Here is a 12780-nt window from a genome sequence, read left to right as displayed (position 1 = left end):
GGAACTGTAACACTAAAATTGATGTTAAAAATCCAGTGTACCCTCATCCAGTTACAGCTCTGTAGGGGGAGATAGGGAGCGCCACACCATTGATCTTGCACTTTCACCTTTTGGAAAGACAGTGTACATCCAGAAGCAGCATATACTGGATTATATAGTGGATTTTTAATTTAAGAAAATGTAGTGTTACTTGTAGCTGACTGCTTGTGACAGGCTAAACTTATATTACTTCCTACAGGTAAATCTAAACTATAATGTTGCTGCTTGCTCCATAGAAAACTATAAAACAAGCAGCCAAAATAAACTAAACATGTGCAGGGCTGCAGCAGGTTTTATAGGTTTCTGGATTATATATTCCATACCTGTACTTTCAAGAATGCATAAGCTGAAACCTGTTTTAATATTATTATAAGATAATTATTTTATTATATTAAATATATATTATATTTACGTTTCACAAAAGGGCTTTATATTTTCTGTATTTTGCTATACATTTTCATTAAACCACATGGCCATAGGTTATTATATACATGAATGATTTTGAGCTACTTATTTGTATTAATATAAGAGAGGGTATCCATGCTGGTCTTCTGCCATTGGTAAATAACATAGTTGGATAGAAATAGTGCTTCAAGTAGCCAAACTGTCTTGCAAAAGGAGAAAAAAAATAGCAAATCTTAAATAAATCTCTTTTTGTGTCAGTGAACACGCATAAACTCAGAACCCAGTAGGCCTGTAATTAATAGAAATAGATCATTTGTTTTTCCACCATTTAACTGAGAACCTTAGAACCATAACATTGAAATATGGATTTAAAATCTCAAGGCATTTTTAGGGGATTCATTTTATTTATGACAATGAGTGTAACTTTAGATGTCAAGCACAATCAATTGATATAAATGAAATGTAGTATGTTCTAATGACATAGTTTAGTGACTACTAATCAATTGAGAGGAAATCGTTTAAAGCATTATATGTTACAGTATGAATGTTTTCTGTGATTTATATAGCGACACAGCAATAAAAAAAAGTAATTGAGATTGCAGACATTTTTATAAAATTCAATACTCATATATTATCCCATTAAGGTGTTTTACATTATATGCAATATTTTACTATTTGAGAGGGTGAGTTCTCTTTTTAGTATCCCCCAACCCAAGATTTCAGAGTGTTGCTTTGTCTCATATATATATATATATATATATATATATATATATATATATATATATATATATATATATATATATATATATATATATATATATATATATATATATATATATATATATATATATATATATATATATATATATATATATATAGTTTGGCCACTAGAGTTCACTGCTCCACAAGGGTCAAAGAATAATAAGATGTAACTAGTTTCATTAGAAGATCCCTTTTCCCCTACAAACAATATGCACTGAACTTATAAAGCCTCATTTATGACTGCAGTATTGCAGATACAGTCAAGTTTTTTCCCCCAATGCAGCATTTTTCTCAGAATTCCAGAGTAATTTTGCCCACAATTTCACAAACACCAAGGGGCAAATTCACTTAGGGCTTAACGCCACTTTTTTATAAATTCGCATTGCATACGCCAATTCACTAAAATGCAAAGTTGCGTCTCGGCAGCCAAATGCTGGAGAAATTAATTTGTCAGCGTGAGCATTTCATAGAGAACTTTTGTGAATGTTCGTTTCTGCCTAGCGAATCTTCATTATTACACTTGTGCTTAGGTCAGTTTGAATAGGGCGGTACATATAGGTCATATATATGTCTTTCTTAGAGATGTTAATAATAATATTAATAAATGCTTAAAGTGGAAATGTTGAAGGAAGCAAAATAAAGACAAAAAAGATCCTCTAATGCCCTAGACATGAACCCACCCTAAAACAAATTTGGCATGCCCCTCAAGTGGTAAAGAAGAAAAGGTTAAAAAAATTTTTTTAATAGTTACTGTAATAGATATGGATGGGGTCCAAGATGGCGACGGCGTCCAAGATGGCGACGGCGTCCAAAATGGCGACCCCATTCCTCACCATGTGGATCCTGCTGGTCGCGGCCTGATGACGCCCGCTTCTTCCCGTCTGCCGATTGGTCACCGGCGACGGAATGGTCGCCGGCGTCAGAACATGCGTCGGCGTCAAAACGTCACGACGCCGGAACCAGCGTGATGACGCCATTGCGACCAATTGGCGCCAAAATAGGCCTATATTAAGCCACAGGACATTGCTATCACTGCCCAAGTATAGGTCTTACTCCGTATATTCCTGGGTGTGATTACTGTTTACTGACTTCTCGTGTACCGACTTCTGCCTGTCTTTTGGATTGAATCTTCGCTGCCTGAACTGAACCTTGCCTGGACTTCGACCATTCTCTCGTCTCATCCCTTTGTACCTCGTTATCGGCTGGCTACCTGCCTCCTCCTTGGTCCACACTCCTACTGTGCCTTCGGGCCCTGACAGTATACTTGGGCCATGGACCCGTCTGAGGAGGCCCCTGCTCAGCCTGACTTCTGGAGAGCTTTCCGAGGAATCGCCTCTCGCATGGAGGCCTACGAAGCCCAGCAGTCTCACTTTGGTCAGGCCCTAGAAGCCATTTTGGAGAAGCTGTCGGCTCTCTCCCCCACGATCCAGGCTCCTGCTGATGCCTCGGCTATGATTCCTGTGGCTCCGATCCATGTCTCTGAACCTCGCATTCCGGCTCCACCTCTCTTCAGCGGTGACTCTGAGGCCTGCAGAGGTTTTATAAATCAGTGCGAGATCCAATTTACTTTGCTGCCCCATCAATTTATATCCGAACGTGCAAAGGTGGGGTACATCATCACTCGCCTCACGGGTAAAGCATTGGAGTGGGCATCACCGCTATGGGAGAAGGAGGACCTCCTAATTGACAACTCCAGAGCCTTTCTCCGTGAATTACGCACAGTTTTTGATGCCCCTGGTCGGGCAGTGTCTGCCTCCTCACGCCTATTCCAGATTCGCCAGGGGACACGTTCCGTTCCTGAATATGCGATTGAATTCCGCACATTGGTCGCTGAAACCAGCTGGAATAATGACAGTTACCATGCCGCCTTCTATAATGGCCTGTCTATGCGCATTAAGGAAGATCTAGTTTCCCGTGAAATGCCTACACGTTGGGAAGATCTCATCGCCCTGGCAGTTAAGGTAGATACCCGACAGAGGGAACACCAAACTATCAAAGAACGCGTGAGGAAGGCTCAACCTCCTTTGGCTCCTCGTTTCCAGAGGCCATTTCTTCCAAACTCTGTGGCGTCCTCTTCTTCAACTATGGTCCCCTCTCCTGCTCCCACTGAAGAGCCCATGCAGATTGGTCGTGCTCGTCAGGAAAAGTTGCGGAGAAGGGCTGCAGGACTTTGTTTATATTGCGGAGGCAAAGCCCATTTCGCCCATGAATGTCCTGTGAAGTCGGGAAACGCCAACGCCTAGGTAAGTTTGGGGAAACTTACCTGGGCGGAATTGTTCATTCTCCCCAATCCTCTGCTCATCGTTTCCTTCTTCCTGTCCAGATCCAGCTTGCTTCCAAAATCATCTCTACCCACGCCTTCCTTGATTCCGGCGCAGCTGGGAATTTCCTGGATAAAGTCTTTGCGGAACGTCATGCCATCCCTCTGCAAACCCTGGCTGTACCTCTCCGAGTCCTAGCCATTGATGATCAACCCCTCTCTTCTGCGTTCATTTTCAAATCTTCGCAAGAACTATCATTCAAGGTGGGCACTCTACACTCTGAGAGACTTTCATTTCTACTGATTGACTGCCCGTCTACTCCAGTGGTCCTAGGACTTCCCTGGTTGCGTATTCATAATCCGGTCATTGACTGGTCTGCAACTCAAATCTGTCGTTGGAGCTCCTTTTGTCGACAAAACGGTCTGCCGGCTCAGCCTCTTGTCAAGATTTCATCTGTAGTTCCTAACCCCTTCATCCCTCCTGCTTACTAAGACTTCACTGATGTGTTCAATAAGAAATCTGCTGAGACACTTCCTCCTCATCGGTCGTATGACTGCCCTATCGACCTCCTTCCTGGCACCATGCCCCCTCGAGGACGTACATATCCACTCTCTCCATCCGAAACTGCAGCGATGAAAGAATACATCCAGGAAAATCTCCTACGAGGCTTTATTCGTCCTTCTTCTTCCCCGGCTGGTGCAGGATTCTTCTTTGTTGAAAAGAAAGATGGCAGTCTGCGACCCTGCATTGATTACCGTGGGTTGAACAAAATCACTATAAAGAATCGCTACCCTTTACCTCTTATATCCGAATTGTTTGATCAACTGAAGGGAGCTAGCATCTTCACCAAATTAGATCTTCGTGGGGCTTACAATCTTATTCGGATACGAGAAGGGGATGAATGGAAGACTGCATTTAATACTCGCGATGGGCACTATGAGTACCTCGTGATGCCGTTTGGACTTTGTAACGCTCCTGCAGTCTTCCAAGAGCTGGTCAACGATATCTTCCGGGACTTGTTGGGCCTTAAGTGTTGTCGTGTACCTGGACGATATCCTCGTCTTTTCTTCAAACCTCTTCGAACATCGGCTCCAGGTGCGGGAAGTCTTATCTCGATTGAGAAAAAATAACCTTTTTGCTAAGCTTGAAAAGTGCTCCTTCGAAGTTTCCTCTATTCCCTTCCTGGGGTACATAATCTCACAACAAGGTTTCAAGATGGATCCAGCAAAGGTTTCTGCAATTCAAGACTGGCCTCTCCCCACCTGCACTAAAGCTATCCAGAGGTTTATTGGTTTCGCCAATTATTATAGGCAATTTATCAGAGGATTATCTTCCAAGATCTCCCCCATTCTGTCCCTTATTCGGAAAGGAGGGAAGCCGCGATGTTGGTCCCCTGAAGCCTTAGAAGCATTCAAAACCCTCAAGGACTCTTTTTCTTCTGCCCCTATCCTCAGACATCCAGATCCTCAGCTACCCTTCTTCATCGAGGTTGATGCTTCCGACATTGGAGCTGGGGCTGTTTTATCCCAGAGATCCTCTCATGATGGGAAATTACATCCCTGTGCCTTCTTTTCTAAAAAGTTTTCTTCTTCTGAACAAAACTATGATGTGGGAAATCGAGAGCTGTTGGCCGTCAAATTGGCATTAGAAGAATGGAGGCATCTGTTGGAAGGCTCTACTATTCCAGTCTCTATCTTCACTGACCACAAGAACCTGGAATACATCCAGTCCCTCAAACGTCTTAATCCCAGGCAAGCTAGGTGGGCTCTCTTCTTGTCCAGGTTCAACTTCGTTATTACTTTCCGCCCGGGTTCCCGCAACAAGAAGGCCGACGCCCTGTCTAGAAGCTTCCTTCCCGAAGGTATGTGTTCTGAAGATCCCGAACCCATTGTGCCTTCTACTAAAATTGTTGCTGCCTTGCTCCCCACCACAGCTTCCCAGCTATTATCGGCTCAAACCTCTGCTCCTGACGATACCCCTTTGGGACTCGCATTCGTTCCTCCAGAACTTCGTCACTCCATCTTGTCTCAATCCCATAGCTCCAAACAGGCTGGTCATCCTGGGATCAAGAAAACCACAGAACTTCTGTCTCGTTTGGTTTGGTGGCCCTCTCTCCGGCAAGATGTCAAGAACTTCGTTTCTACTTGCTCCACCTCCAAGTCCAGTTGCTCCCCTCCTAAAGGTCTTCTGCTGCCATTACCCATTCCATCTCGACCCTGGACTCATCTGGCGATGGATTTCATTGTGGATCTTCCTGTTTCCCTTGGGCATACGGTCATCTGGGTCGTGATCGACAGGTTCAGTAAAATGGCTCACTTCATTCCTCTACGCAAATTGCCTACTGCTCAAGAACTCTCAAAACTTTTTATCCAACATATCTTTCATCTTCATGGACTTCCGGCTGAAATAGTGTCCGACAGAGGTTCCCAATTCGTCTCTAAGTTCTGGAGATCATTATGCAAGGCTCTGCACATTTCTCTTCAATTTTCTTCCGCCTACCACCCCCAATTCAATGGAGCTGCAGAAAGGGTGAATCAAGCATTGGAACAATTTCTCCGTTGCCATGTATCTTTATGTCAAGATGACTGGGCAGATTTACTCCCATGGGCTGAATTCGCTCATAATAATTCCATGCATGCTTCCTCTGAGAAGTCCCCATTCTTTTGTGTATACGGCTTGAATCCCCTTGCATTCCCTCAGGACCTTCTTCTTACCAACGTTCCGGCTGCCAACGATCAAGCTGCCCACATGCTCGCTATTTGGCTCTCCACCAAATCCAACTTGGAGAAAAGTTCCCTGTCACAAAAAAAATTTGCCGATAGAAGAAGGATCTCTTCTCCTCAGTATAACATCGGTGATAAAGTCTGGTTGTCTACACGGAACATTCATCTCAAAGTACCCACTCCCAAACTTGGTCCAAAATTCATTGGTCCCTTTCCAGTTATCGAAAATATTAATCCTGTGGCAGTGCGTCTTCAACTTCCTCCTGAGATGCGGGTTCCCAATGTATTCCATGTGTCCCTTCTTAAACCGGCAACTTCTTCTTCTTCTTCTTCTCCTCCTCCAGTTCTGGTGGACGGTCAGCAAGAGTTCGAAGTCAAGAGAATTCTGGATTCTCGGGTTTCCAGGGGCGTGTTACAGTATCTCATAGAGTGGAAAGGTTTCGGTCCGGAGGAGTGCTCCTGGGTGAAGGATTCCGATGTTCATGCTCCTTATCTTATCCGGAAGTTTCATAAGCAATTTCCTTCCAGTCCCAGTCATGGCGGTCCTGAGGCCCCCCCTAAGGAAGGGGGTACTGTAATAGATATGGATGGGGTCCAAGATGGCGACGGCGTCCAAGATGGCGACGGCGTCCAAAATGGCGACCCCATTCCTCACCATGTGGATCCTGCTGGTCGCGGCCTGATGACGCCCGCTTCTTCCCGTCTGCCAATTTGTCGCCGGCGACCATCAGAACATGCGTCGGCGTCAAAACGTCATGACGCCGGAACCAGCGTGATGACGCCATTGCGCCCAATTGGCGCCAAAATAGGCCTATATTAAGCCACAGGACATTGCTATCACTGCCCAAGTATAGGTCTTACTCTGTATATTCCTGGGTGTGATTACTGTTTACTGACTTCTCGTGTACCGACTTCTGCCTGTCTTTTGGATTGAATCTTCGCTGCCTGAACTGAACCTTGCCTGGACTTCGACCATTCTCTCGTCTCATCCCTTTGTACCTCGTTATCGGCTGGCTACCTGCCTCCTCCTTGGTCCACACTCCTACTGTGCCTTCGGGCCCTGACAGTTACAACTTTTAAAGACAATTTTCAGCATACAGGATATGATATCACAGACATAAGATTGAGGAGGATAAAGCTTCATTTTATCAGTTCCCTAGGTCTAAGCTGGAGAAAGAGGTAACGTTCACACTTTAGTGAATTTGTGAAATAAGGATCGCTCACCTGAGCAAAAATGCGCCTGGCGAAAGGGGGAAACATTCTCTTTCGCTAGCGAATTGTCATCTATGCCTGTTGGCAATATCCCTGCTGATGGTATTTCTAATGAATTTTCGCTAGCGAATGGCACTTCGCCCTTTAGTAAGTCTGCCCCCAAGGCTCCGAGCATCCCCAGCGTCAATAACGACACTTGTGAATGGTGCTTAGCATCCATTTTAGAGCCCCCTTTCCTTTAAACTTTCACTTGCGGTTATAAATTAGGCGTTAAAATGTATAAAACCTGAACCTAGCTTGTGTAAAAAGGGGTGGATGGTGTTGGTAGATAGTTGTCAAAAAAGTTTCCCTTTTTTGGATGGCCAAAAGAGGCATATATATGACTCTCTCTTAAAATGTGGGCAGCACTGCATCATATAACAGTTTCAGGCCAGGATCTGTGGCTAGCCCAGAAAGGCTTGGGCCTAGGGAGGCAGTGCTTTGGCGCATGAGCGCTCGCAGGGGGTGGTAGGACCTAGACCAGGGATGTCCATACTTTTTGTAACAAGGGCCAGATTTTGTGAGGTGAAAATGTGTGAGGGATGACTATTCAGCCTGACATCCATTACGAGGTAGCTAGCTTGTGATCAGGATCATTCATTTCTGGAGGTGGACGCATACAAGGCATTTAGGAAGTGGAGAAGTGGAGTCTGTTTGGACTTATTCTCCGCACCTCATTTAAACAAGAAATTGCGTAGCCATAGCCGTAATGTTTGGGCACATGATTAGTGAAATGATCGTCTATACTGCTGCCTGTGTGTTGAAGGTGTTAGCAATAGACACGTACTGGCACATAGTGATGCACCGATCTCTCCTATGTCTTTAGTTTACTGTACTGGCACGTCAGTACGTCTATTGCACCTTCAGCCCTAAAGAAATATGTGAGAGTGGGGGTCACTACAAGCCAGTACGTGTCTATTACTAACACCTTCAGCACACAGGCAGCAGTATAGACCAAGTGGCAGATCATTTCACTAATGTGCCCAAATATTACTGCTACAGCTACGCGATTCCTGATCGCACTATGCTGGGGGTCCACATTATTATTAATTTCATGATGGAGGCTGAGGGTCGGTGTAAATTTGTAAATGGGCCACAATTGGCCCCCAGGCCTGACTTTGGACATGCCTGACCTAGACGAATCAAGACAGAAATGTGGGCCTGAACAGTTTGTCCATTTCCACTTATAAGAATAATTTTAAATGCAGTCCATAAACAAGAAACCACAGCAGAATGCCAATATGTTTTACTTAACATAAGTAATCATCAAAATAACATGAATATAGACCCTACTTAGGAAGCATCTTGAGAAAAGCACAATAATAACATTTCATGCCACTTTACCTAGAGATTTCATATCTAATAAATCTAGACCTAACAACCAGCTTTAGATCTTATAAAACAAACAAGTTTGATAACTTCAGGATATAACTAGCCAAAAGAATAAAGACATTTATTGCTCATTTTGCAAATAAACATGATCTACACACAAGCAGGAAATTCTAGCTCTGTAAAAGAAAAAATAGTTTCAAAACACATAAAGAACACCGTATAGCTTGTAAAGATGACCATGAACCTGATGGGACAATCCTATTAGTCTCACACCTCACAATCTGGATTAAAGGATAAAATGATTAAGTGGAATATATTCAATAGGGTATCTAATACAAAACTTCTGAAGAGGTAAAATTACCGGTATGCCTGATTAGCCCTTAAGACAAGCACCATGTCCATGACTTCTTTCTCTAACTGATAGGATTTAGCATTCAAATCCTATGGTTTAAAAAGCTGAAGAAAACTACAGAAGTCCATAACCATTCTCCCATAACCAAACCCATTCACTGTCAAATCACTGTAGGGAATGTCACAATGGAAGTTCAGAGGGGTTAAGAGTAATGGCTATAGAAATGGTAGAGGAGGATGAAAGAGATGGAGATAGGGTTAATAGGTTGAGAAGACAGGAAACCAACTTGATTTACAAGTTAAGCACAATGGTACCGAATGGTTTGAATGTGGATATAGATCTAGCAGCATTTATGGTTTAAAGTAACTGATTATCGTTACGAATTCTGATTTTATGAAATGTAATATTGTATTTAATGGGTTTTAATTTATTTATTTTGGGGCTAAGATGTTTAACATGAATAAAGTGGAATAAATACAATTTTAAGGTAAGGGTTAATGATGACCAGAATAAGTAGGAAGGAAGTGATGTAGGAGACAAGAAGTCCTTGAGAAAGCGGATCGGAGTCCGTGAAACGTGTTGGATAAGATCAAGGAGTCCGTCCGTTCGTCCAAAACGACTCCAAAAACAAGTGTGAATTGCGAGAGTTTGAAATCTGGACCACAGAGGGACTGATTGCTGGCACGAGACTGGTTCTAAGCACTGAACATACACGGGGTAGGACAGAGAGTGAAACACTCGGACAGATAAGAAATTTATATGCGATACTAATTGTTTATCCTGTGAGTGTAATTTTGTTTGCGGGGATATGTTAAACTACACTAAATAATGCACTTAGAAAAGATCCCTTGTATCTTTGCACTTTTATTTTTATCTACACGTACCTTTTATTAATGTATTCATAAGAGCCATTGTGCTAATCTATTGCAATAATCAATATGATAATTTCTAATAAAGGGGGATTTACAACTCCAGCAAGGGGTTTTATTCGTTACTAAAACAGTGGGTAGTATGTACTTACCTTTCGAAGCCTTGTAAGTAGACTGACAACAGACTCGTGCTGCTCAGACCTAGCAAGATCCTCTGCTGTTTTCCCATCCTAAACAGAAATGAAATGTATGATGTAAAATTCAGTTGCCAATTTACTAGCCTTACCAATCTATGAAAATCATGTTATTTCCAAATGAGAGATTGTGTTTTATGCACCAACTTGCATTAGCCAGGAAGTCCCAAAGAGAGGGCAGATATAATGAACATTTGTGTCAGGATGTCCTATAGAAAAATTCATTCTGAGATAAGCCTTCCCATTAGTGTAGTCCAGTGCTGTCCTCAACTACTGGGACTGACCGAAAAAAACTGAAAGGCAGGGGCCCTGCCCTACTACCAGAGATGAAGAAACACTAAACCACTAACATCTGCATTTACAGGAAGGAAAGCTTTAGAAAAAAAGGCCAAGTATTAAATATATACCTGTACTTTATTTTTCAGAACAATCCCTAGAAAATTGTTATGTTGCAGAGGCAAAACCAGCCTGACACTGACATTACTTCACATTCTATCCTCAAACTAAATAAACATTTCACATTGTCCTGAACAAATGAGGCCTGAGCTGGTCACTTTGCCTGAATGAGCACTAAGGAGGAGGCAAATCAATCAGCAAAGGGCCTGGTTACATTTAATTGCAGATGTCTGACAGCCAGCAATCTCCTATACACATAAACTCCATTATCAGCTGCCTGAGAGAATCCACAAACTCCTTATCATCAGCAATACATTCTAAAACATATACGTTCTGTATTTAAGCTAGGGATGCACCGAATCCACTATTTTGAATTCGGCCGAACCAAATCCAAACCCTAATTTGAATATGCAAATCAGTGGGGGAGGGAAAAAGAGAGCCGCAGCTAAAAAATTTTTTTTACTTCCTTGTTTTGTGAAAAGGCTCATGATTTTAAGGATTCTGATTGGCCAGGCACAAGATGCGGCCGAATCCGAATCCAGCTGAAAATAGCCGAATACCGAAACGAATTCTGTATTCAGTGCATCCCTAATTTAAGCTGGGTTGGTCCTAATGGAATGAAGACTTAATTATTGCGATACACGTGAACGCTATTTGATTGTAGCTCTAACTTTAACTGCAGGACTTAAGTCTGTGTCTGCAAAAAGCAGAAGACTCAAATTCTCTTGTTGGTAATTAATACAGTATGTCTCCCCACAAATAAAATCATTTTATAACTTAAGAAACCAAAGGTCTAACTGCTAATATTGCAATTTGCCATGAGAGCAGACATAAACAGAGTTATGTGCAGAACGCAGACATACTATAAAGTTATTGAAGGGCACTTATATAGGAAAAACATTTCCTCGACAAATGTAGATCCTAATGTAGTGGTTTTCAGACTATTTAGGGACATTTTACCAACACAACTGTAGTGTACAAATGCAAATTCGGACACAGGTCTCAATTTTTAAAAATCCATAATGCAGCACGCCCCCCCCCCACACACACACAATTCCAGTGTAATTGTGGCCACATGCGGATTTGCACTCAGCATCCCGCCTTCAATTGTGGTCCACTACATTGAGTCCTCTGGGAGAATAGCAAAGAACCTATAACCTATGGGTGCTCTTTACAATAGGTCATGTGGACAGGCTTTTCCCCCTAAAGCCACCCACTCACAAGAAAAAAATTATTCTTAAACATGAAAAAGGCTAAACTTACCAAAGTCAAGGCTTCGACATTTGCACCAGCGACACAGAGGTATCGGACAACTTCCACAATACCATTGTTTGCTGCCAGATGTAAAGGTGTTCTCCCATACTGCAAAGACAGGCAAAACAATGTATATACACATATGCTTAGAGATATAAAAGCACACCACTTAGATTTAAAAATACATTGAGTTTTATTACTTCAAGGGTTCTTGTCCTTCAAGCGTTTACAGATCAATTCAGAAGCAATTTATAAAGACACTATGGGGTTATTTATTAAAATCTGGAAATGTCTCATTATTTTAGCAAAACCACTTTGACCAAAGTCCCATCCACATTTTTACCTCATTCAGCAATAAATTAACTCAAAAAAAAATCTGGTGCTGGAAAAGACTATAAAATTGAGAAAAAAAATCCAATTTTGTACTATTTTTTTCGATTTGACACCTGAAAACGCAGACTTTTTCAGATTATCGAAACCCGGCACAGATCACAATATCTTCCAATTGTAAAAGGGACATCTGACATTGACTTCTACATGAACTCGGCAGGTTTGAGATTGAGTATTTTTTATTTGGACTTCTAGCAGCCTTGGGGTTCAATAAATCCCGAAAAATTAAATTTTCAACGAAAAAATTGTGTTTTCCCCTTTAAAATTCTGACCAGAAAAAAATCAGACTTTAGTAAATAAGCCCCTAAGTGTGTCAGTATTTATTGAGGCAGCACTGAAACTGTAGGTATACATAAAATAATGAGGATAAAGAGTTTATGAGGCTGGTTTCCATATAAATACTAAACAGGAATGAGATTCTGGTGATTGTGCTTGTTCTTAGTTATAAATCTCAGCCACCTGCTGCTCTTATAAAGCAGCAGGGAAAAGCAGCCTAGCAGAAAGCCAGGTGCTCGGCCACTTAGGTTATTTTACTGGGGAAATGAACTTGGA

At 42.2% G+C, this 12780-nt stretch overlaps 1 protein-coding gene across 4 annotated transcripts in view; it reads right to left on the bottom strand.

The window, feature by feature from the left end:
- dapk1.S (death associated protein kinase 1 S homeolog) overlaps nt 1-12780 on the bottom strand; it is a 94462-nt gene that overhangs the window by 11524 nt on the left and 70158 nt on the right. For all 4 annotated transcript variants that reach the window (XM_018235767.2, XM_018235777.2, NM_001091302.1 and 1 more), the window contains 2 exon segments: nt 11848-11946; nt 10147-10224 (listed from right to left, as the gene is read on the bottom strand). In XM_018235767.2, the coding sequence (XP_018091256.1) occupies nt 10147-10224; nt 11848-11946 (177 nt within the window).

This window comes from Xenopus laevis, chromosome 1S, assembly GCF_017654675.1.
Source record: "Xenopus laevis strain J_2021 chromosome 1S, Xenopus_laevis_v10.1, whole genome shotgun sequence".
Classification (NCBI taxonomy): Eukaryota; Metazoa; Chordata; class Amphibia; order Anura; family Pipidae; genus Xenopus; species Xenopus laevis.
The sequence above is the reverse complement of the archived record's forward strand: the minus strand, read 5'-3'. Positions and strand labels throughout refer to the sequence as shown.